Source organism: Lemur catta, chromosome 5 (genome assembly GCF_020740605.2).
Source record: "Lemur catta isolate mLemCat1 chromosome 5, mLemCat1.pri, whole genome shotgun sequence".
NCBI classification, from domain to species: domain Eukaryota; kingdom Metazoa; phylum Chordata; class Mammalia; order Primates; family Lemuridae; genus Lemur; species Lemur catta.
The window spans coordinates 31043597-31069283 of record NC_059132.1 but is presented as its reverse complement, the minus strand read 5'-3'; the positions used below and the strand labels follow the sequence as shown (position 1 = coordinate 31069283).

Genomic DNA, 25687 nt, shown 5'->3' with positions numbered 1-25687 from the left:
GCCTATCAGAGTAGGTGCATAATAGACCTTTGCCACCTGGATGCTAAGTCCATAAAAAGTAAATGCCAAAAATGAAAGATAATGAAACTTTTGAGAATGTATTTCACCACAGGGAATATTTTCTATTTGATGCATGTTATTAAATAGGATTAGCAAGTTTAACATTAAAAAAGGATGCCAAATAAAACTGCAATTAAATTTAAAAATCTGACTGTATTGTGACCTAATTCCAATGTTGTAATACAGGATAAGAAGCTATGCAGGTTAAGAAACTACGGATTAGCTAAACAGAAATGACCCTTACCCCATCAGGATTTGGTTTCAACTCCTACAATCATTCTTTAACATGACAAAAAGAAATGTGTTTTCTTAACTACTAAAATCACTGGTTTTTCTTTTATCATTGTTTGCTTATGTAATCTCATCATAGTGAATAATTAGATTAAGATGAATATACCAAATGGCCTTCAAAAGGAACACCACCATCATTAACAAACTTAAAAGGAAACATAAGTTACACTGTCAAACTATTAGAAAACTAGCGTCTTTAATAAAAGGGAAGATCTAGATTAAGAATTATCTGTTCATCTTTTAATCTGATATTTGAGGGATTTCTGGGTCAATTAACAATTACAACTGTTTAGCAACTAGTTAAAAGCTAGCCTAACAATATTCCAGGTAGAACAGAGCAGTCAAATCCAGATTTAACTTTTCAGATGGGCCAACGGTAGGATGCTCCACCCAGGGATCAATGTTACTCCAGTGAATCGTCCTAAAGTGTCATTGAAGTTTGTTTAAGAAAAACCTCAAAAGGAACATTCAGCAGGTATTCATTCTTCAATCTTCAAGTACTAAGCATTCTTTTCTCCAATGTGCATCAGTCCTTGGTTTTAATCTTGCTAGTTGAGTGGCTTCTGCCGTCCAAGAGTTCAAAAACCCAACTTCACTGTAACATCAGTTAAAATGAGGGATGGATCCCTTTGTTCCTAAGAAAAAAAAAGGGGGGGGGGTTTACAAAAGGAAAAAAATGTTTATTTTTATATAACAAGATTCTATCCTTTAATCTAAAAAGTATCCGTTCTTATTTATAAATTAACTTCAGATGCCCGTTTTTTTTTTTAATAGAACCAGAAACCAGTTTAAAGGTTTATTAAGTAGTAGTAAGTTTGGCGATGGGCTTTTGGAATTTAAGTTCCTTTCATAGTATAAGAAAGACATAACTTTTTAAAAGTTATTTTGAATACAGTATTCACTACACTATGCCATTTATATTAATTTTTCCTATAAACATGCTAGTGTGCTTCTTTTGGTCACACAGAATTAAGGTTGGAGACTTCTGAATCAGATTGGCAGTATCTAAAGTTAAAGAAAAAAATACCAAAATATGAAATTAAAATAACTTTTCCTTTGACACAGAAACTACAAAGTATTAAATTGAGAAAGATAAAGAAAGTATTTTATTTTTATCACTACAAATGAGATAAATGACAATTTAAGCATAGCAGGTAGGTATCATTCCTAAACTGCATTAAGAAACAGACTGATGATCTGAATTCTTTTGTCTTCCCTATTACAGGAATGCATTCTATTACAGATTTCAGAGGTTATTGAGTTTTAAAATACCTGTTAGAAATGACTCCTTCCCCAACTGTTAGATGGTCTGCATTAAACACCACTGAGTCACAGCAACACTGTATTCTTCTAGGCCTTCTGTATCATCTGTATCATCCAGACAATCTGACAAGTCACAATGTTTAATAAGTCCAGCAAGCCTGGGAGATGTGGGCTCCAGATGGGCACAAATCAACTCTTGCGCTTTTATGTGCATTTCTTGTTGGGTTATTTAGTTTTCTCTCCAGCTTTACTGTCCACAGTGAGAAAAGCTGACAAAAACCCAAGATTTCAGCAAGCAGATGTCGTTCTTTGGTACTTCTTTGGATTGAATATATTCAGAACAGATCAGTCTCTCCAGATTATTTCAAGATCTTCCCCTGTGATTTGGGTTATGTTGCTGAGTGACCAACGTGTTCCTTAGCAGCAATTAGTGAAGTCAGAAAAAGTTAAGCTAGACATAAATGGTAGGTAAAGCCCAGTAAATAAATACTGGAAGGTAATTCAAGGAAGACCATGGATATGGTAGGTTAACGTGACAGAAAATATTTCTAATCTCCTTTAAATGCCAACAATTTGACATCTACCTTTATCATCATGATAAGATTATGGCTTAGCATTGTGGCTGGGGCAGTGAACAGACAGATTAAGTAAGATGTTATAAGAATACAGAAGAGAACTGTATCAGGATCCACTTTTGGCTTCACTACTTTCTGAAATTCTCCCCCACCTCTGCCCTCAACTAAAGAAATGGTGAATTTAACTGGATTTTGAATGTCATAAAAATACTTCCTTTTCTTTGGCTACTTTTTAAGTATCTTGAAAAATACTTTTCTTATAATCACATATAGTGGAAGAAAATCGAATGAAATGGATTTGGAAATGTGTCGGGTGTGGATCTTATATATTTTTCTCTCAAATATGAATAAAAACAATCATAATTTTGTGGTACTTGAGCACTGAAAAAACTAGTACAAATCATAATGGGCATCAGGAGAAAAGCCTTGTTTCTTGGTCTTTTGGATAGGCTTTCGAATGGAGTATTTTAAAAGATCTAAAGAAAAGTAATCAAGACAGAAGTCTGCCAATTACATAATAAGCCCACATTAGCTAAATAAGCCACGCTTTAAGGAATCTTTGGACATTCTTGGCGAATTGCTAAAACAACTTAAAATTTTCCATAAAGAAACCTTAGATACAGATTTTTTCAAAAATAACCATATAAAATACATTAGTGAATGCCACCATTTGGGGGATTTTTCCATAAATGACTATTTCTGCAAGAGATCTACTTGCTGAAGATTTGTGAAACCTAATTTATTGATCTGAAAAGAACAACTTCATGAAGAACAAATGATAAAATGCATTATAAAAAGTACTTTCTAAAATTTCTAACTATAAAAATGTAACATGGTGCTTTCATCATCATTGAAAGGATTTCTTGGGATCAATTTATCACTGAGCTGCATGAGCTCTTCCTTAAGAATCCACTGCAGTGGACCCTAAGATACTATGCTTTTAAACACCCTTATTACTTGGAGACTGAAATCAGGAATAACCTAGAGGAGTTGCTTTCAAACTCCAGACTTGCTAAGATTTCTTAAGGGATGACCCAGATACTGGGCTGGGGGTAGAGGTTGGGGAATAGGCTCCTCATGCTTATTCCATGCCACCCTCAGACCAGGGTCATATTTTCATAGTTTTATATAGAAAGGGTTTTGTGAAAGATTCATTTGGAGCAATAATTTCTGTACCCAAAATAATACAGATGTTTCCAAGAAGTCAAAAGGCAAAAAGGATTATTGTTTGTACTATGTTAAGTGGCACATTTTAATAGCAAGTGATATTTTGCTTGGAGTCAAAATATATTGCCTGGACATATATCTCTGAAAACAGTCAATGATATATGCAGTGTGTTATAAAAAGCCTGATTTTTCAGAATGTTACAAGTCCATGTTTATGAAATAATCTGTATGACCACTGTGTCTAATGATGCTATGAAATTTTATAAGATTTTTAGTTGCTGTTATGAAAAATAGCTCCAATACAAAATAAGGATTAAATTTAAGTTTAATTACAATTTTTTTTTTCAAGAAAACATACTAACTCTGTGGATCCAACTTCTCATCTTTAAGACCTAGATAAGGCAGGACAAAAATTCTCTTATTTATTAAGAGATAAACAGTAAACAACCAATAAAACTAGCTCAAAAAAAGGTAATGCTTTCTGAAGGCTGCTGAATGCCTGAAGTGATGTTCTAGGTCAGATGAGATTTCAATCTAATTTTAGTTCTAGAAATTGCAACTCGTGATGATCCTATTATCCCAGCTAGCTTTACGCAAAAATTGGTTTCATTTTGTAAGAAAACACTATAAACAAGTCCTCAGTTTAGATACTCTACTTGGTCGTACCTAAATGGTAGGACAGTTTCTCAGTGGCATTAGCCATCTACCTCATTAACGAACTTCTTGGCACTATGTTTAGTCATACAATGATTACAACACCGAAAGGGGGCAATTAGGTCCCAACTGAGATGTAGAGGCAGAGCATTAGTATTTGCTATTCTGAGTTTAAATTTCATCATCTGAAAACTCCCATTACAATAAATCTTCAATTTTGAATCTTTCCCAAATACAGAAATATGGAAGGGAAGCATCTTAACTTCATTCCTAACAGATGAGCTGCTGGGATGAGGATGACATCAGTTAATTATATTTCTTGAAAAGTATCCTCAGATTAGAAATTATTTTTGAATCATAATTTTGTTTAAATACAACACTAAAAATATGGAACAAAGATTAATTTGTGAAGGCCAAGTTCAGACTAGAGCAGTCATTCAGAAATTAAAAAATCAGAAACCAAATCTTACCTACCCACTACTTCGAGAAAGTAGGCAGGTATCAGGAGGTAGGCCCCAGAAGGGGGCAAATTAAAACAAACAAAACAACATGAAAAGAGGAGTTGAACTGTATGGCAACAGTGATAAGAAATAAAGCTGTGCCCTAACAGTTCTACTCCTCACAAGCACTAATAGTGTTAGAGAACGATAGAAAGGAAACAGAGCAGTTTCAATGGCATTTGCCCCAGTTATCTTCAATTTGCAAGGCCTAATTAACTGCAGACTTCAACTCCATATCAAACACCTAGAGCCTGATATTTCCAACATTTTCAAAAACAAAGCAAAAACAAAGAAACCATTCTGAAATTAAGTTCATATGTAGTTAAATTGCAAGTATGAGAAATTTATTTTTGTAACTACAAAAGCTGTGCCAATAAACTGTGCAGTTATTTGAGCATTTAAGAAAGTAAATGAGATGCTCTGCAACCAAGAAGATAAGACACTATGAGGGCAATGCCAGACTCACCTCTTGAAATTAGATTTTCTTCACAATTTTCCATTTTAAATGCTAAAGCATTAACATGCAAAAAAATTCTTAACACTGTTAGTCTAAAAGAAAGTCAAAATACCATGGCTAACCAGATTCATTATTAAAAATCAACAAGTGTTAGGTCTAGGATTTTGGATTGATTGAATATATTATATTCCCAACACCAAATGTTTATTTTGGAAAAGGGTTAATGAATGAGTAAAAAAGATGCAGTTGTTAAAAATGACCCAAAATCCCAAGAGAAATGATATAATATACACACATATATGTATATACAAATACATATACATATATATGAACAAGGACATTTGGGTTTAAAGTTAGTAGTCAAATTTTCCAAGGACGTCTTTTTTTTTTTAACAGAGCCGAATTTTTATGTATTTTAAAGCCACCTCCTTGATCTAACACTGTTAGAAATGAATGAGTTACCCAATTTTGTATTCAATTTTTTCCCTGTAACGTCACTTGGTTCTTGGCTACTAACCTTTCATGTTACTCTTGGTTTTGTCAGTTTGCTTGCCTGTGGGGGTTTGGGCCTGCTGACCCTGCCCACTGGAAGAGGCTGCCTGCTGTGCTGCTTTCTGCTTTAACATTGTCCAATCAAATGTGTAGTCATACTGGTGGTTCAGGGTCCTGGAAAATATAAAATTATGTATGTTAATCCTTTAATAAGAGTCTGGTTAAATAACTTGACTTACCATCAGTATTTCCTCTTAAGTGTGGTAACTTCTAAAAATTTCTCTCCCTATAGATGATTTTTTAACACTGTTACATATTACAATTGAGGAAAAATGATGTTACCACTCTATTCTGTTGTACTGTACAAAAATAAGTCCTCTTCCTTTTTAAAATAAAAGCTGACTATAAACTTCCTTGAAAGGGGCAGGTGAGTGGCAATGAAAAGGCAGTGTGAAAAACTAAAGCACCGAGCCAAGCAATCATTTATCTAGGGCGATATTTGCAACAGGAGGTATACTTCTTAGAAGTTATTAAGAGCAAGTATGGAACTGGAAGCCTGTGAGTGAGATGTCTGTGCTGGTGCCTTGGGAAGACATTTTCTGGGCTAAAAGATTACTTCAATTCTTATCCTCTTCCAACTAAGAATTTGACTATATGTGATCTATTTGTTCCCCTTGTTTAACGCTAATCCTGGGTTGTACCCAAAGAACTCTACTTTTGGACTGCTTCCACACTATCGGACTCCATGACTAAGTGGTATCTTAATTGCTTTCTTATTTAGTACTGAATAGTCTTTAGTACCAAAGCTGGAGAGTTCCAGGGGGCACTGACAGCCACTTATTTCTAGTGTGAATTACAATTATTTTAGAAAAGTTAGATCCTGCTTTGAGTTTGATTCAACTGTCTCTCCACTCCAAACTAAAATCATCTCAAGAATATTTGCACTACACGTAGACAAATACCAAATTAGCCAAAAAGAAATCAGTTTCTTAAAACCGTTATTCACATTGGTTAGATCTGCTTTACTTTAGTTTACCACTTATCAGAACAGATATGTTAGATGGATTTAACCAGTTTCCCCTCACTGGAGTTTTACAGTCTTAAAAATACCTTAAAAAACTGACCTGAAAAGAATGCGGAATAGCTGCCTCAGATACATGTAATCCGGGGCTTCCTCAAAGCGCAGTCCACGACAATAGTTTAAGTACATGGCAAATTCTGCAGGAAACCCCTGTAAGTGCAAGGATTAAAACAAAGTAAAAAAAGAATATTTTAAGATAGCAAAATAAATGTATTTAAGCACAAGCAAAAAATGTATTTCAGTAGGGTATTTTGCCACTTTGTAGGAAGATATGAGAGCTAAAATAATTATGACTTGGTTTCCTTATAAATTTAAACAAAATTTCATCATCCTACCCACTCTATTATGAACAATAACTTCTTACATTGGTAGATAAAATACTACATACTATGTTCTTAAATAATTTAGATATCCCACTTGTTGATTTATTATATTATTTTATCAAAGTCTAATAATCCAATGGTGAAATGAATAAATGGGAAACATGGAGGCCAGTAATGATTCTTTGTCAGAACATGATAATGAATATGCACTTTCTACCCACCCTCAGAAGTTAATTACTTTCTTTTTTCACAAAAGTACTCTATAGCCATTAAAAAAAAAAAAAAAAAAAGAATTGCCTAAACTAAAAACTACAAAGCAACCACTATTAACATTTGTGATATGTGTCAATGGACACATTAGGTTTTTCTTTTCTTTTTTGTGTAACTGTTATCCTGTTGCATACATAATATATTCTGCTCAGTTCCATTAACATTATATTGTAAGTATACTTTTATGTTATTTCCCACCTCTTCATAAACATCTGAATGGCTGCATGATATTCTACAAGTAAATACACCCTAATTAACTTGTTCCCTATAATTGAACATTCAGGTGGATTCTAATTTTTCTCTATTATTAACAACAATACTGCTAAGGACATCTGAGGGCATAAAAGTTCTCCACATTTAGTTTCTTAGGAACGATTCTCAAAGATATATAAACATTTTCAGGGCTATAGACATTAGGCACCAAAAGGATTTTGCCATCAGCTGTGTAGAAGTGCAAAGTGCTATTAAAACATAGCACAAACCTCTACATGTCCTCTCCTGCGGTAAATGCAAATGTAGAGAGGTAAGTTAAAGGAGGAAGTCTCTTCCCACCACCTTACAATTTTGAGAAATTTCTCACATTCTGGGGTCATGGCAGGATAAAATGGAAATACCTGCAACATTTTTTATTGATTGCACTGATGTAAATAGATTTAATGTTTACAAAGTACTCTTATGCTTATTTCATTTGTTGGGTGACCAATTGAAACTGAAGTAATTTAGATATGTTATACATTTAAAAAAAAACTCTTAATAAGACTTTTAAATGGTCTGTGTTAATGGGAAAGAGCATAACCATGAGACTGAAAACAATCCCACTACTTTATAATACCTCATACTTCTGTGTTGACTCCATACTGAATCAATCATTTACAGCAAATCCAAAAAGGCACAGTTCACAACTTCTAGATCAAAGAAGCCCACAAGCAGAGAATGTACTAAATCCTCTCCCTTTTCCCTATAAAAATGGCTGGTTTCCAGGGAATCAAATGGATCTTTCTCTTGCATAGAGATAGCACTGCACAGAAATTATGATGTTTTGCTTCCTGAAGGTGTACAGACTTAAAAAAATTACTTGGGCAGAGTATACATATAAACATTTTATTCATTAACCTAAAATATAGTATTTCCTAATTTAAAACAAACCCCAAAGAGTTTCAGAAAAGACCATAGTCTCCCATCCATCCCTCCCTTGTTGCAGATATGTAGAAAAGGGGAAAGCAAATTTGTGGATAAGGAGACACAAAGATATCTCCACTTACCCGTCTTCCACAAAGCACTGTTTTAACACTCACTGATCCCTCCTCCTTTCCATCACTCAACTATTTATTTGTATACTATTTTCTAATTAATTTCAGGTATATAATTCTTTCTTGTCTCAAATTAGAACATATGGCCTTCTTTCTATGGAAGAGATTATAGTTATTACCTCTCCATTCTAAACTCACTTGCCTTTCTATGGAGTTTGAAATTTCAAAGAAATGAGCCTATCTTCTATATTTCTTGTGTATTGTTGGATAACTGCTATTTTTGCTCCAATCTGTCTGCCTATATTCCTATTCCTTCATGTATCAATTGCTAATATCCCTTCTTTTCTGGCACTAGTTTAGGGATAAGGAGAATATTTATTAATTTAATTTTTCTCATCAGTTAATGAGGTTCTACTAGAAATGTTTACCTGCCCTGCTAATTTTCCTCCAATTTTTAACAGATTAGAGAGCCCAATCAAACCAGAAACACAAAACACTTATTTAAAATGACTCACATGCTAAGCCATTGTTAAAGTAAAGATATTTATAATAATCAAAATGTAAATATAAAATGGTGCACAGGTATCTATTACGATGTTTATGTTCCAGGGCTGGCAAGTAAAATGTTTCTTTTTGTTCTTGGATGATATTTATACTTTAAATAGTATTTATCATGCATACTTACCTTACATAAAACTTCAACAGGAGTGGACATCTTCTTTTCACTAATCTTTTCATATTTTTGTTTCTTTGTTGCAGCCTGTGGAATCAAATCATAAAGATCTACTCAGTACTGCTTAGTAGAACCTGCATAGTTCAGCACATTAGGCATATAAACATACACTTGAAATTCAAGAGAAATTTTAACCCAGAATTAAAAAGAAATCCAAGTATAATACATCTAAAAAATTGTTCCCCCATAAACTGTTAGGTAACTTTTGATGAGTATCTACTTCAAGACCATAATTTTAGCTATTAGGAAAGGGTGAGTCTAATAGGATCATCAGGAGGTGAGTTTTTTTTTTTTGGAGACAGAGTCTCAGTCTGTTGCCTGGGCTAGGGTGCTGTGGCATCAGCCTAGCTCACAGCAACCTCAAACTCCTGTGCTCAAGCGATCCTCCTGCCTCAGCCTCCCAAGTAGCTGGAACTATAGGCATGGGCCACCATGCCTGGCTAATTTTTTCTATATATATTTTTAGTTGTCCAGCTAATTTCTTTCTATTTTTTTTTTAGTAGAGGGTCTCGCTCTTGGCCAGGCTGGTCTTGAACTCCTGAACTCAAACGATCCACCCGCCTGGGCCTCCCAGAGCACTAGGATTACAGGTGTGAGCCAGCCAGGAAGTAAGTGAGATTTAAGTAAAAATAGGTGGTGTCGAATTTAGAAAGCATTTTTTATCGTTTTTGTTGTTGCTGTTTTTAGAGACGAGGTCTCATTATGGTGCCCAGGTGGAGTGCAGTGGCTATTCACAGGCCTGATCATAGCCCACTGAGGCCTTCAACTCCTGGCATCGAGTGATTCTCCTGCCTCAGCCTCCCAAGTAGTTGAGACTACAGACGCATGCCACTACACCCAGCTTAAGAACATTTTCTTAATCCACGATCAACACAAAGGCAAAGGCATAAAGCAGACCAATACAAAAAATGTGTTTATTATTTAGTGACATTAATAACTAGAGTTAACTGTAAGTCACCAACAGTTTTCCAATGTAACAATATTGATCTTGGATAAAGCTGCTCACACAAGAACTGAGCACTGTGCCTAGCTTGCAGCCTCTCAATAAATACAGGGAACTTTTCCTTTTAAAGGACCAATAAAGTATAAAAATATGCATTAAATTTTAAGACACAGTGATTTATTATTACACACTTGCAAAAATAATGGTCAAACTCCCACTTAATAGAAACAAACAAAATGTTAGAATAATTGCATAAACAATATAGCTGGTATTGCTGGATAAACAGGTTTTATTGTACATAAAAACATATTTTTAACATAATGGCAACCCATCAAAATAAGAACATTTCTACCTTCCTTAGCCCATGTCAACTTCCATCTAGATAGAGCAAGTGGTTACCAACGGGTACCAGCTTACTGTCTTCAAAACAACTTGTTCTTCAACTATGACTGTGGGCTTCTATTAATGAAGTTCTTACTGAAATGATCAGGTTTTATTTTCCCAAATAAAAGGCAAAAGTAAATTAAAGTTAGTTCAATCTTAGAAAAATCTCAGAATTGGAAGGATCTTAAATGTTATCTTCTACAATGTATATTTCTATTCTTTAAACAAAAACCCCAAACTGGTAATGTAAGTATGATTTACCTTTAGTCCTTGCCATGGCAGGCTGGTTCTATTAAAATACATCAAAACATATCCTAATGATTCCATGTCATCTCGGCGACTAGAAAAGAGAATGTAATTTTATGAAGTAGAACTATTATGCAAAGAATGAAAGAAAGCCAAGTACAGAAGAAATTTTCCCAAATGAGGAGAAAGCTACTTGCTGTCTTATGCAAGAAGGCACTTGTTGAGGTATTTAAAAAGCTCATGTGTTACCACCTCTAAACAAACTTTTCTGAAACTCCAAAATTATGTAAACCAGTAGTCTTACAATTTAATTTTTAAAGAACAAAAAAAGATTTAAATTGTCTAAATGAGGTGAATGAAAAAGAATAAAGTAAACAGAACACTTCAAAGTTTTGCAGAAGCTCATGAAGATAACTTTAGGAATGCTGAAATGAGTCAACATTTTAAAGGTAATTAAACATCTATGTGAATGCATGTATATATGTACACACACATACATACAAATATATATTTAGATAGATATATTTAAGGATAGGTAATATTTTGGCATACAGAAAAAGTGAAATTATAGCTTAACCTAGGGTATTCAGATATTTATGAATGTTTTCTAAGCTTGAAATTCTTCTCCTGAGAAACCAGGAGTGGTATTTCATGCCTGTAATCCCAGCTATTTGGGAGGCTGAGGCAGGAGGATTGCTTGAATGTAGAAGTTCGAGGCTGCAGTGAGTTCTGATCATGCCACTGCACTCCAGCCTCAGCCACAGACGGAGGGTGGGAGGGAAAAGAAAGAATGAAAGAAGTTGTTTTCATGAGGTCCCTTAACCTGTAACCTGGAGACATATCTTGTTATTTCTATGCTTGTTTTAGGAACAAAAAATGATTGGTAAAAGGCATAGGGAACTTGAAATTATAGAACTCACGTGATGAAATAGGAAGAGAGGAGAGATAATGAATTTTTTTTTTTTTTTTTTACTTTAAACTAGATCCCACAAATTTATGTATTTGAGTGAAACAGTGTAACAGGAGATAGTTCAACAACCCCTTTTTGGTTTATTAGGGCCCTCATAACATTTCCCTTATAAAACTAAATAATACATTCTTCCGAAAACTCAATTTGCATCACTAAAATAAAAAGCACAAGATCAGTTTTTAATAAAAAAAGATACTATCTTCAGCTGTAAAAAAAACAAAAAACAAAAAACAAAGTCAAATTTGTATCTATGCTTCTTAACTTTCCATCACGTAATATTTTCTCCCCAAGAGACAATCTTCAACAAAGAAAACAAAAGATCTCATTTAACTGGCTTCTCCGTATTGGCTGAAGCAGCAGATAAAATGATGACTAGGCATCCTTCAAATCCTCAATCCTCAGAAATTGTAAGAAACTAACCGAAATACTTCAAAAACCCATTTATGGCTTCTGCTATGGAAATGGTAAGTACATTCAATTTTCAAACTCACCTCTGCTCAATACCAAGATGTGCATTGATGCTAGCATATCGAGCTGTGCCAGTAAGATTTTTATCTTCTCTGTATGGTATGTGTTGCCTTGTCCTGTTGTCTCTGTACTTTTTGGCCAAACCAAAATCAATAAGGAATAACTTTAGGAGAGAAATAAAGAGACATTAGGTTCCCAAACTTGTTCAATTAAACTGCTTCTTATTCATTAAATGGCATGTATTCTGTATATTCACATATACCAAAATAAAGTATCATAAGTAGAACAGAAAATGCATAGACTTAATACCCCAAAATAAGCTTTTACTAGTCCTCATCAATAAATCAAGTTAAAAAAAATACAGTTAAGTCTAGTAGTTTATCCTTGCCATTTGCAAATTTCACAGGCCCAGTTCACTATACACTCAGGAGCCTGTCTTTACAAAATAAGTGGAGATATGCAGTATACATGTCTGACAGCAGAGCTGACAAGCGTGCTATTTGCCATAATGACACCTGATATCCTGCTATTGGTAAACCAGCATGAGGTTTCAAAATCTAGACATAAGTTATCTGGAACTCTTCCCTCCTACAAAGGCCACTCTTTAGTATGCTAACAGAATGCTTGTTATCTAAAATAGATAACCCTGAAAGTTTGATATAGCCAACAAACCCAAGACTTTTCATTAACAAAAAACACTACTTAGCACTGACATTATGCACGTGATCAGGTTAAAATTTTGAAAAATGTAACAAGCTGATGTAAAAATTCTTAAAAAGGTACTTAACATTTAAATCAAGGTGGTTTACAACAGTTTAAATGAGCTAACTAAAAACAAAAGTAGTATTTTAAAACAAAGTAACATGTAGTACTATCTCGTCTACATGGTACCAAGGAATAAGGCACCCATTTAAAATGTAGTTAATGTTTCTAAGTAATTCAAGTTTTTACTACAGAATTTAAAACTTTAAAAGAAAAAATATTTTCAATGATAAAGAAATACAAAATACATTCACATTTACCTCCCTTTTAAAGTAAAATAATCTTTACTTAAAATTTTGGCTCATCATAAAATCACTTATTAGACTGTGCTGTAATAAAATTATGTCTACAAAGATTATTGAGCTGGGCCCTTAAACAATATAGCCCTAGACTATTGTTCTTTTCTAGGTATGTCTAAATTTTGTAGTTCTTTCCATTAGACTATCAGGTCCCTTCTGCCAGTCTATAATCTACGATGTGCTGGGAAATCCAATCACCTAACCCCTGTGGGTTTGCATCAATATATAAATAAAGCAGTTTACTGATTTAGGTTAAAAAGATCTGACCAAGTACCTCTCTTAGGAGAATGAGTAACATCTATTTCAGACAGTGTAACCTATTCTCAATTATACTTTGGATGGTAAAGACACTGATATTCAAGCTTCTGTCACTATGTCAACAACAAGATACTTATTTTCATTTGATTTACTATAAAAGAATGAAGATTAAATTATTAGTGAATGCAACTGGATAATGAAAGCTCTCTAAAGAGATTAAACCTTCTTCCTAAGCAAGGAAGTAATTTTAGGAAAGTTAGTGTTATAAAACACTAAGAGAAATAAAGCTCACACGGTGTTTCTTTTGATAAGAAAACCAGCTCAGTACATAAATATTGAAATGAGCAAATCACACTTCTGTTAAGCCAAACAAAAACAATGCTTAAGCTCTGTAGATTCACACAGAAAAGAAAACATGGGGAAAATAAATGCAAAGGACACTCAGCTACATGGTATTTTAAAACTATTCCTAAGAAATATGTGTATTTGTATGAGCAGTGATTAGCACATACAATTTCCTCTAGAGAATATTTTCTAGGATGCTTCCCTTACAACTTCAAAATGAAGGAGAAAAAGGGAAGAGCTGTCATGACATGAGTATTTGTCTAATAGTTTCATTCATGTCTAAATCTACATTCAATAGCTCCATTTCCAACTTAATAACCAGACACTTTCTCACAAGCAAAAGACTGCTTTGTAGAAATTCAGTGTTCACTGGAAAGTTCTTTCCTTCTACAAAGCTAGAGGAAGAAACCTTATTTATCAAGAAAACTGAAAATATATATACATTATTTTCTTAAATATCTCAATCTTTAATTTCAGAACAAAAAAGTAAGAAGCAAATGAACCAATTTTTCTCTTCTTATAAAAACTTTAAAGTCAGGGGGAAAATGTCACGGCTGAACAAAGGTATCCTAGTCTCAGCAAACAACTGAAAGGAAAACTACTTAAAGTAAAAATGAAATATCTCTTGGTAGTTCATTACCTTTGGGTACCTAGCAAGCTTCTTTTGTAGCTCTTTGTATACTTTGAACTTAAAAACAAATATAAACACATAATGGAAGTGTTTATAAGCATGTAACACCAAAAGCTGTAATATGTAAAGGCAGAACCAAATGAAAAAAAGTCAGTATCAAGGGAGCATACAATAATGTATTTTTAAATTAATTATTATTTTTTGAGACAGAGTCTTAACTCTGTTGCCCTGGGTAGTGTGCAGTGACGTCATCTTAGCTCACTGAAACCTCACACTTCTGGGCTCAAGGGAGAGCCTCCTGCCTCAGCCTCCCAAGTAGCTGGGATTACAGGCACATGCCACAATGCCCAGCTAATTTTTCCGTTTTTAACAGACATGGGGTCTCACTCTTGCTCAGGCTGGTTGGGAACTCCTGAGCTCAAGCAATCCTCCCACCTCGGCCTCCCAAAGTGCTAGGATTACAGGCGTGAGCCACCATGCCAGGCCAAGACAATGCATTTTTACAGGCTTGTATGTGCTAAGACACAGTCAAATTTCTTTGGTGGGCCAAGCTGCTTTTCTGTGAATTTTTATTAATTACATCTTGTGAGTAAAATTTATGCTTGTTTGAAAAAATGCAGCCTATTCTTCAAAGGCACATGAAAATGAGTTATTATTTGATAAATCAGGGTAAATTCCATTCAATAGAGGTTATACCGTCTTCAAAAACACTATTGCTAGTTTTAGTTTTCAGTACCTGCAGCAATTTATCTAACCAGGGGTCATGTTTACCCTTGCCCTTCCAAAAAATTCACAACCTATCTGACCTGTATATACAAACGATTTAATACAACTTTATACGTAAATTATTAAATGATTGTGCTGTAAAATGTGTGAATGAATGGGTAAAGATGTGGCACTAGAGCTTTAAAAAATTATATTCTTACGTGCCTAATGATCCATCTGCTCTACTTCCCCAACTGAAATTTACTCAAAATAATTGGTACTACTTTGCCTTAATAAAAATAACTTGTGGTCCCTGGAATAAGGCTGGGCAGTATGGAAAAGAATTAAATGATTACCCAGGTGATACATGATGTGGATAATTAACCTATTACCAAGTACATTTTTTCTTTTTTGATTATTCATGCCAACACCTCCTTTTCACCATATACTAAATTGAATGATCAAGATTCATTTGTTCAGGAGTGTCAAAATTTAGGTACATAAATTTCGTGATTAAAAAAGCATTTATTTTCCTTTGTCTTAAAATTCCCATCTTAAAAAGCTATCTAACTGCTATATAAAAGTATAAGAAAATATGAAGAGTTCTGCTTACATTTTCTTTAAAAATTTAGAAAATTACTAGCCTGCCAAAAACTAACTCATCATCAGGTTATGCATTCATTTAACTTATCTTAATGTATTTTAATACTAATGGTAATCTACCATATAGTTTGATAAGTGCTTAGATTATGTTACTGTTATATATTAAGAATGCAATGTCTTCTAGTTCCAGAGCATACAATGCTCTGTAAGTACCCCTTTGGTAGAAGTTGAGAATTCACAGACAAAGCCATTATAGAAACACTAGATCTGAAATCTGATCTACACTTACCTGAAGTTCCATAGGGAAGGGGAAGAGAGGTGAGGTAGAATATATTCATTATACAGTACTGATGCAACTGAATTTAAATATATTTCGTGCATTAAGTTGTGCAACTCCAAATACATTTTTAAAAATTAAACAGTCTATCTCAAGTTTACTATTAGGTAAAGAATTTGAATACTAAACCAACATAATCATTTCCTCATATGGATATCAAACATCTAAACATAATGTCCTATTTTCATTTAGGTTTTCTCTAAACTTTACAAGTTTTAAGCAAAAGCCACAAAGAAACATCTTAGTAATGTTATGTTTGCCAAGTATGTCTGAATAATGCCAACGTAAGAGGTGCTTGAGCAAGATCTACATTCTCCAGAATTAAAACAAAAATAATAAAAATAAAACAATAAAAAAGAAAAGCACATGAATTTGGGATTGAGGTTGGAATAGGAGACAGTTTCAGACCTGGTTTAATCCTGAGAAAGATGGGTCCTGAGAAGTACTAACAGTCATGCTTCTTTTCCTCTTCCCCACTGGAGATTCTAAACACTAAACAGACAATAGAGGGTGGCAGTGCATCAAACAGTATTGCTTACATTGCAACAATGGCCGGCGCAGACAGGCAACACCGAGGCATTAGAGAAAGAACAGGGTAGCCAAATGCCATCCTTCTTCCACCAAGCACTGTAGCTTCTCAGTTTTCCAAATAAGAACCACATGCTCAAGAACATTTGAATTCTGGAAAATACTCAAGTTTTTAATGCCACTATATAGTGTCACTGCCTGAAACAGGGATAGCAATGGTGACATTTGGCTCTTTAATTTTTTCATCAAAAATGGGGAATTTAGATCTGCAATCTTTGGTACCACAATCTGCCCTTCCCCCAAAAAAAGATTGTACAGGGGAAAAAATCTTCAGTAAGGAAGAGGTAGAAGGCATTTAGTCACCTTAAAAAAATTTATTTTTGTAAACATGCAGGGCTGATTACTGGAAGAGATGAGCAAATTCACTAAGATTGGAGTGGCCACTCCTAAATATCAAATTCAGAACAATTCTCCAAGCAAGAAATTTAGCTTTAAAAAATAGACCTCAAAAGCCCCCCAAAACCTTTTTTCCCCATAAATAGAAAACTACTAGAACAAGCTTACCAAAGAATCCAGTTTCGTACAACTGGCATTTTTCAAACTGTAACACAGAAAACACTAAAAACCAACTACATAAACAAAACACTAATCTAAAATGTTGAAGAGCAGCATTTAGTATTTGACTCTTAGTTAAGTAAAACAGTTTGCTTCTACCTCATGGTCTCTCTAAAACTGTTTAACAGCAAGCAGCTTCACAAAATTTTTAATATCTGTAAGGAGGATACAGATCCTAAAAAGGTTTTTTTCACTTTTATTTTTTAACCACCAGGTAACTTAGACTTCCTAACACAACTATGTGATTAACAAGCTATTCTTAAGGAGAAAAAAAAAAAGAGAGTGGTATCTAGGCCATCATTTAAATTTAAGGCAAAAACCATGTACTGCAATGTCAACATGCAGAACAGGGATCACACAGGGATAATGGGTTTTTAGGGTAAGAAAATGGGAAGGAGAGGGCAGGGAAATCGCCAAAAGAAGATTAGAGTCAAACTGACAAAAACTGCCTAAAAACTTAAGATCAGTAATTTTTTTTCAATTAAATTACCAGGCTTTGTAATAACAACTAAGAACCTGGATACATCAAAGAGAAAAACTACACAGTATTTTTTAATGCAATTTGGAAATAACAAAATAAGTTATATGTAGATCTAAATACCTTTCATTATTTAAAGCTCAACAAAAAATTTTGATTTCCTAAAACTTGGTCAGACCAACACCAATATCTCACACATTAACAAATAACACCAGTTCCAATGGTAATGGCTCCAAGTTGGCATTCATACAGGCAAACAAAGGTAAACATTTATAGCTAAACCTAAAAACACCAAACATCCCCTAATCATTTAATAAAACAAATGGGAATCTTCCTTCCAAAAACAAACAAACAAAAAATAATACCACAAAAAACAAAAAAGCCCCCGAGTTGTCCTGAAGTTGAGAATTTCTATCGGAATCATTAGATCATAACATGCTTAGTGCATTGCCAATGCTGCCTGTCTGCCCGAGCTCAACATTGAATTGATAAAGCAATTCACTCAATAAAACTAATCATTGCAGAAAAAATTTCAACACAATTAATTTCTAACTTCAATCATGCGTCACTAGCTACAACCCAATCACCCCATAAGTTGAACCATTCTCAGAGACCCCAATGAACACTAGTTTTGTTGTATAAATGTTCATTTCACGTGTCTATATTTTCCTGTAAAGGAGGGGGGAGGGGTGAAGAACTCACCCAACTTGGCACCCAAGTAAAAATCTGTCGACTACTTTTTAAGCAGGCCCAAAAGTTATCCTTTTTAAAACACAAATCCAAGGACTGAAGAATTCTAATTATCAACCATGCTCAGTCAGGAAATGTTAACGCCATGGTGACAGATGGGTCAGTATTCCCACACTGGCACAAGCACATATATTACAAAAATCCACACTTCAGAGCCAAGGTTAAAATCTGATTTTTAGCATCCAGGAGGAAAAGAATATGGGGATTTTCACTATTTAAGTGAATGAAAAATAGATACAACTGTTCAACAGTTAAATAACAGACGATTACAGTTCATTATAAAGCCCTTGGAATTTTATGTTTCCATATAAGTACCTAACTTTGGTTGGGTAAGTTGGAGAGTACTTCAAGTTACTAAGTTAATAGAGTTAGCTGATTATCCTTCTAGCACAATCTTTTAAAGCAATTATCAACAGCAAATTCAATTTACTATGGCTTTTTAAAGATTCAAAATTTACCAAAGCAATTCTTGTTGATATTATACTCTTTGTTCTTTCATGCAAAGAGCATTTGACTAACCTTATTACAATGACGCCCAATACCCATTAGGAAGTTATCTGGTTTAATGTCTCTGTGTATAAAATTCTTTGTATGCACATATTCGATTCTACTGATCATCTGGAAGAAAAACGGAGAAATAATTGAGATAAGTGATAAATAAAAGCAGCATATTATTTCTCAAGTATTTCAATACCTAAATTATTTATTTAGAGTTCACAAAGACAATGACAGAAAAAAATTTAAATGGAAAAGACATCTAAGCTCTCCATTTATTTCTAGATTGATGGTTATCTATGCATAAACCTGCAGTGTCCTTTTGGCTTGTCTTTCCAGTAATTAACCTGACAAGGTCTAACCTGATAGGAAAACTTGGTGTTTCTGATTTTCAAATTATAAAACTAATACATTTAACATCATTTCAGTTGCCACAATATAGGAAATAAAGTAAAAGCTTTTCACCCTCAATTCTATGCCCTGTGAAGTAACCAGTGCTAAAATGGCCTGGTTTTACCCAGACCTATACTATTTCCATGCTATTCTTACAGAGATACATATACACACATAAACTCAGACATATACATATAGTTGGGAATGGGGGGTGGTGACCAATTGTTAAATATAGCTATTAAGTAGTTGTTACTATTTCAAACTGAGATAGAAGCATTGTGTTCACTTTATTCTTGTTTGCTTGTTTTAACTAAACATATCCCAAACATTCCTGGGAGTTGGTAGCTACAAGATAAGCATATACATGCTCAGGCTTTTTAGACTCCTATGCTTTTTAGACTCCCCCCCGTTTTTCTCTGTGCTTATTATTAATATTAATCCCATTCAAAAGGTGAATATTAAACATGTCATTTTAACAAGCTTTTCTTAACTTCTTGGAAATTATGCCAAGTCAAATGATATAAGATAGTTCTAATATTCTTTGCAATGGCTACAAATATTCTATGGTATAGAAATGTTTTCCCCAATTATTCTCCAACTCACATCATTCTCACCTTGTTTCTAATATTTTCCTCACTATAAATAATGTTACTAATATACTTAGATATGGATCCTTACCTACTGATGCTTTTATTTCTATAGGTTTTAAATCCCATAGAATTACAGGGAGTTGCTGGGTTTAAGGGCACATTTTTCATTTTGTTAAGATAACATCAGGCTGCCTTTCACAACAGGCTGCAACAATTCCTATTTCCACCAGTGGTAAACAAGAGTATTCGTTACCCCCGCCACCCCCCGCCCCAGACAGAGTCTCACTCTGTTGGCCAGGCTAGAGTGCCGTGGCGTCAGCCTAGCTCACAGCAACCTCAAACTCCTGGGCTCAAGCAATCCTACTGCCTCAGCCTCCCCAGTAGCTGGGACTACAGGCATGCACCACCATGCCCGGCTAATTTTTTCTATACATTTTTAGTTGTCCAGCTAATTTCTTTCTATTTTTAGTAGAGACAGGGTCTCACTCTTGCTCAGGCTGGTCTCAAACTTCTGAGCTCAAAGGATCCACCTGCCTCGGCCTCCCAGAGTGCTAGGATTACAGGTGTGAGCCACCACGCCTGGCCTGAGTATTCTCTTATTTTTTTTTTTACGAGTGATTTTAGTTCTTCCCAAATTTTGCCAATTTGACAGGTAAAAATTATTATCTTACTTGTACTTCCCTAACACTTAGCTTGGCCATTTGATCATTTTTACTGGTGATTTGGATTTATTCTTCTATGAACTAGCAAACTATACTCTTTGCCTATTATTCTTTTGGCTTGCCCTTTTCTTGTCAATTTTTAGGGGTTCTCTGCATACAATAGACAACTTTTCATTTGTTATGTAAACAGAGCTGCAATTTTTAAATGTCTTTTTTCATGGCACCTATTGTATACAAGAGAAGTTTTAAAATTTCAAATTATCAAATATGTCTGTCTTTTCCATAGATACCTAGAAGTTATATTTTAAAATGTATTCCATATCCAAAGACTGCCATCATTATCCATCCATATGTTCTTGCTCTTCTCAGTAGTATGTGTCAGAATTCTATTTTTTATTTGTCCCCATTTTCCAGAGCTTTTATTACCACGAATATACAGATTCTAAATTGTGCTCTTCTACATGTTGGCAAATGTCTTTTGAAGGCAGACCAGTAATCTCTGGCTTAAACTACTTATACCCTCAAAGTAGTAAGTGTGTACAATGTATAAATACCACCTTTATGTACAGAAGAAACTTATAAAAGTAAAGCAAAAAATTTAGGTGACATACTTGACCTAGCTAAATAATACCCATCATTAAACTGTGGCTATTAAATCACTGCAGAAAAGTTGAGTAAAAGATAATTAATGGCATCTACTGCAGACTATTTCAAATATTACTGCCTGTATCATTTATAGAGCAAGATGCAGGTGTTAAACACCTTAAACAAAAATGTTCTTGTAACTCTCTCCCTCACAATTACATTCTTTCTTATGTTACCAGTGTACCCAACAGAGACTTCTATCACAGAACATTGCATCTCATTTTTCCATCTTTCTCTACTAGACTGTAAGTTCCTAGAGTGAAGGGACTAGTTCTTACTCTTCTTTGCATCTCCCAAGTGCTAAGTACAAAGATAGGCCCTCAATATATGCTCAATGTATGAATGCTTATGTGTTACCAAGCCTACAAAATATAAGCTATAACTCTTATTAGGATTCACTGACATGTTAGTTAAGACATATGAAAAGCTTTTATCTTCTTAACTCTTGAATTTATAATGTATCACAAATTGAACATTATAATTTGCTAATATTTGCTTCTGCCCCACAGTAGATTTTAGGTTAAGTTAAACTGGGGGATTATCAGGTGCTGATTACAGAAAATGAGCCCTACTTTCTAATTCCTTGAATTTATAGACTTTTAAAATATTTTTTAAAAACCAATCTTTAATAGTTGTATATATTTGGAGGTACATGTGATATTTTGATATATGTATACAATGTGTAATGATTAAATCAGGTTAATCAAGATATCCATCATATCATTCATATTTTCTTCTCTTCCAGCTATTTTGAAATATACAACAAACTACTGTTAACTATAATCTCCCTAACTGTCCTATCAAATACTATAACTCATTCCCTCTATCTAAATGTATTTCTGTACCAACTAGCCAACTTCTCTTCATCCCCCTGATTTTATACTTTCTAAAATTCTGTCTCAACTGCCAGTTTTTTATCATCTCATTTTCCTTTATGACATCCAATTTGTATTTTTAAAAATGTCACTCTTTCAGAGCATTTTTATAAGCACATCGAGTTTAACTTGAAGCATTTCCAATATTTTTCCACCCTTAAGATAACAAATCTTGACCAAAGTTAAAAATTATAAATTCCTTGATCTTCATCTATTGTTTTAATATAATATATTATCTTTCCCCTCAAAGTCTGTTCCTGACCCAATTCCCGCCCCCCCCCCCCCCCGCCAACTTAAAAACGTTTCAAACTAATTCTTTCTCATTTTCCTAAGATCAAAATATCTAAACTTTGACTGAAGAACCTTTTAATATAACCTGTAGCCAGCGCATCAAGTTCATGACATCTCCAAAATTTCCTAGGTCTTGCTTAAATAATACCAGTGGCTAACAATCCATTACTTCAAAGCATATTACTGGTCAAAAATTCTTCCTTGAATTATTTCAGTACCTTATTTGCTTCAAAAAATACAGCTTTTTTGGGGGGGGTGTGTGAAAAAAAAATACAGCTTTCATAAGAGTCCCACACATAAATACATAATATTCAATTTGCTTAATTTATCCAAAATTTCTCTCTCTATATATTTATGTACACACACATACATACACTCTGAACTCTTCCTTCAAACAAGATCTGCTATATTTAACACTAAAACTCTATCTGAAGGTGCAGCCTGAAAACTACTAGTTTACAGATGAGTAATAATTCCAGTTTTGGTCTTACACCCATAGGAAAACATCTACAAGTCATATTATTAAATCTTTTTTTGCTTATCCTAAGGCTAAATAGTGATGATAAGATCATAATACCCTGGTTTAGGAACACTGAAATACAGTCAAACAGACATATTCTTGATTTTTATTCTCATCAAAATGTCACATACCTGGTCAGCTAACATAAGTACAGTTTTCATTGTGAACCTTCTTGAACAGAAATTGAAGAGGTCTTCGAGGCTGGGTCCCAGAAGATCCATGACTAGTACATTGTAGTCTTTTTCCTGACCATACCACCTAATGAAACAAAAGGATAGGGAGGGCATTATCAAAAGCTATCACTACCACTGAATTAATTAATTTTAGGAGACAGGGTCTTACTCTGTCAGCTGGGCTGGAGAGTGCAGTGTTGTAATCATAGCTCTCTGCAACCTCAAACTCCTAGGTTCAAGCAATCTTCCTGTCTCAGCCTCCCGACTAACTGGGACTACAGGTGTATGCCACGACACCTGGCTAATTTTTCTATTTTTTGTAGAGATGGAGTCTCACTCTTGCTCAGGCTGGTCTCGAACTCCTGACCTCAAGCAATCCTCTACACCTTGACCTCCCAAAGTGCTAGGATTATAGGTGAGAGCCACCGCACCCAGCCAGTATCACCAAATTTTTACAATTCATGAACTCTAAGAAGATAGTTTCCCTCTCTGGTTAGGGTTTTATTTAAGCTAAGTTTTCCTCTATTCAGAAGACAAACCCACTGGTCAACTAGATTGCCCAATACAAAACAAGGGTAATGATACTTTTTCCCCCCATCAAGTGACCCCACTCTCCTATAAAGACATGACGTGTATGGCAGCCTTAACAGTCCTCTTTTCAGGGCAGCTGAATTCTATCTATACCCATCTGCCCCTGATGCCTGTAATCTTCAGCAAATTCCTTCACCTCACCTGCATTTACTTCCTAACTGAACAAATGAAGACTATTATGAGTCATTCCAAATGTTGCAGAAAGCAAAGATCCCTTTTATCATAACTCCTGGCCCAATTCCCACCTAACTGCATTTACTCAATTACCTGCCCTTTTTCAAAAAGGAGTCGCATTTTTTCTTAGTTTCAGATTACAGAGAATAACTAGTATTAATACAAGGTGTGATAACATTTATTTGCTTTTGACTGGAATCATATTTTAATTATCCCATGCTGTATTACTGTGGATACATATACAACATGTCCCCAGTAACATAAGAAATACCAACTGCTAATTTCATTTACCCCAAGGAATGGGAATCATTGCAATAAATGATTTCAAATTTCAATGTCTTATGATTCTGGTAAGGGGTACTTTCTTAAAAATTAGCACTACCATTTTTATTTCAAACTTTTCTAGATTACAAATTCTGCTTGGAAAGAAAAAGTTACAAGTAATTTTAAAGCTGAAAATGGAGCCATTTCTTTGTTAACTCCAGTTAACAAGCAATACCAACTATATCTGGAAAGTTTATATGTTTTAAAAATGTTCAAAAAAAAGGGAGCAAAGCTTTTTTTCTTAAAAAATCAAAATCTGTGTCAAAATTGTAACAAGTAAATCAGTCCAGTGGGAAAATTTAGTGCTTTTAGTGCTACTTCTTGCTGTTTTGCTAATATATGCCAATGATTCAAAGAAAACCAGATTAAAACTAGAGTATGAGGATTAATATTTGAGCAATGATATTTTTCCAGAAAATGCAAAATTAACTACATTGCACCAGAGTATACTATTCTGATGTCTCTTCTTTAAGAAAATAGTCTATTCTAACTAGTGGTCCCAAATACCCACTAACATTATCTCCTGATGACATCTACCAAAACTGCAGGAATTTCAGTCATGGTACCCAAGAAGGGAAACAAAATAAATAAGCCTCAAATCAGTTAGTTTTAATTTCAGACCTATCCAGATAAGTCCCATATTCAGATACAATGAATACATTCCCTAGAATGTTATGCTAAGAGTAAAAGATCATAGTAAGTCCAAAAAGTTCAAGTTCTTTCCTATGTTCACCTGTTCTTGAGAACTACTTTTCAAACACGAGACATGTATAACTGCCATTAAACACACATAATAGAATCTATTTTCACATCCTCTTTGCAGAAAAGTAGTAACTGAATAAGGAAAGGGTGTTTGCTTAACTCTCTAGAGGTCTTGCCCACTAGCCTAAAAAGGAAACAGATGTGCCAACGTGACAGTGGTAGAGTTGGTCTGTCCTTTATTGCACCTAAAACTGTGCACCAAAGCTGCTGTTATTTTCCCTCTTCTACTCTATTCTCCATACGGGAATTCAGCACCCTACACATTCATTCAAACATTTACTTGAAAGAAGTTCACAGTGATGTTTTGGGTAACATAACAAATAACAATATTGAAAGGTAAATGGTAAAGCAAATAAGTTGTCTTCTCCTTTCCCTTTTCCTCTTCATTTTATTTTGCCCTTTCCTTTTTCCTCTCCCTTTTATACTACTTAAGTGCAGAGGCAAATCTGTGCTAGAGAGCTGTCAGGAATCTGCCATTATAAATGGTCAACATATTAAGAATTATAGCAGACTTTTAATATAAATCTAATTTACTTAAGTTTTTAAGGAAACACCACCAAATCCAGAAAGAGCTAAGGAAGTGTGGGGAAGGCACAAAAAGTCAAATAGGCAAAAAGGAAAGCATAAAAACGAACTCTCATAAGACTATGTCTCAGCTCTACATAAACAGATTTCTACTATGACTAAGCGACATAAGACTACTTAAAACTACTTATTGTAACAAGCAAATGTTACAACCATCCAAACCCAAATA

At 34.3% G+C, this 25687-nt stretch overlaps 1 protein-coding gene across 8 annotated transcripts in view; it reads right to left on the bottom strand.

Annotated features, from left to right (window-relative positions):
• The window catches only part of CSNK1A1 (casein kinase 1 alpha 1), a 44112-nt gene that overhangs the window by 3812 nt on the left and 14613 nt on the right, over nucleotides 1-25687 (bottom strand). The window contains exons 3-12 of one of the 8 annotated variants that reach the window (XR_006735158.1): nucleotides 23041-23167; nucleotides 18958-19056; nucleotides 16476-16559; nucleotides 12151-12290; nucleotides 10705-10783; nucleotides 9069-9143; nucleotides 6584-6690; nucleotides 5521-5633; nucleotides 1624-3748; nucleotides 194-986 (exon numbers count right to left, since the gene is read on the bottom strand). Coding sequence is in view for 6 of the 8 variants with exons in the window: in XM_045551404.1 (XP_045407360.1) it covers nucleotides 5480-5633; nucleotides 6584-6690; nucleotides 9069-9143; nucleotides 10705-10783; nucleotides 12151-12290; nucleotides 16476-16559; nucleotides 18958-19056; nucleotides 23041-23167 (865 nt within the window). In the remaining 2 variants the exon portion in view is untranslated. Of the gene's footprint in view, nucleotides 1-193; nucleotides 987-1622; nucleotides 3749-5360; nucleotides 5634-6583; nucleotides 6691-9068; nucleotides 9144-10704; nucleotides 10784-12150; nucleotides 12291-16475; nucleotides 16560-18957; nucleotides 19057-23040; nucleotides 23168-25687 lie in introns of those variants that run through there. The other 7 variants (XR_006735159.1, XM_045551405.1, XM_045551402.1 and 4 more) reach the window with 7 other exon arrangements.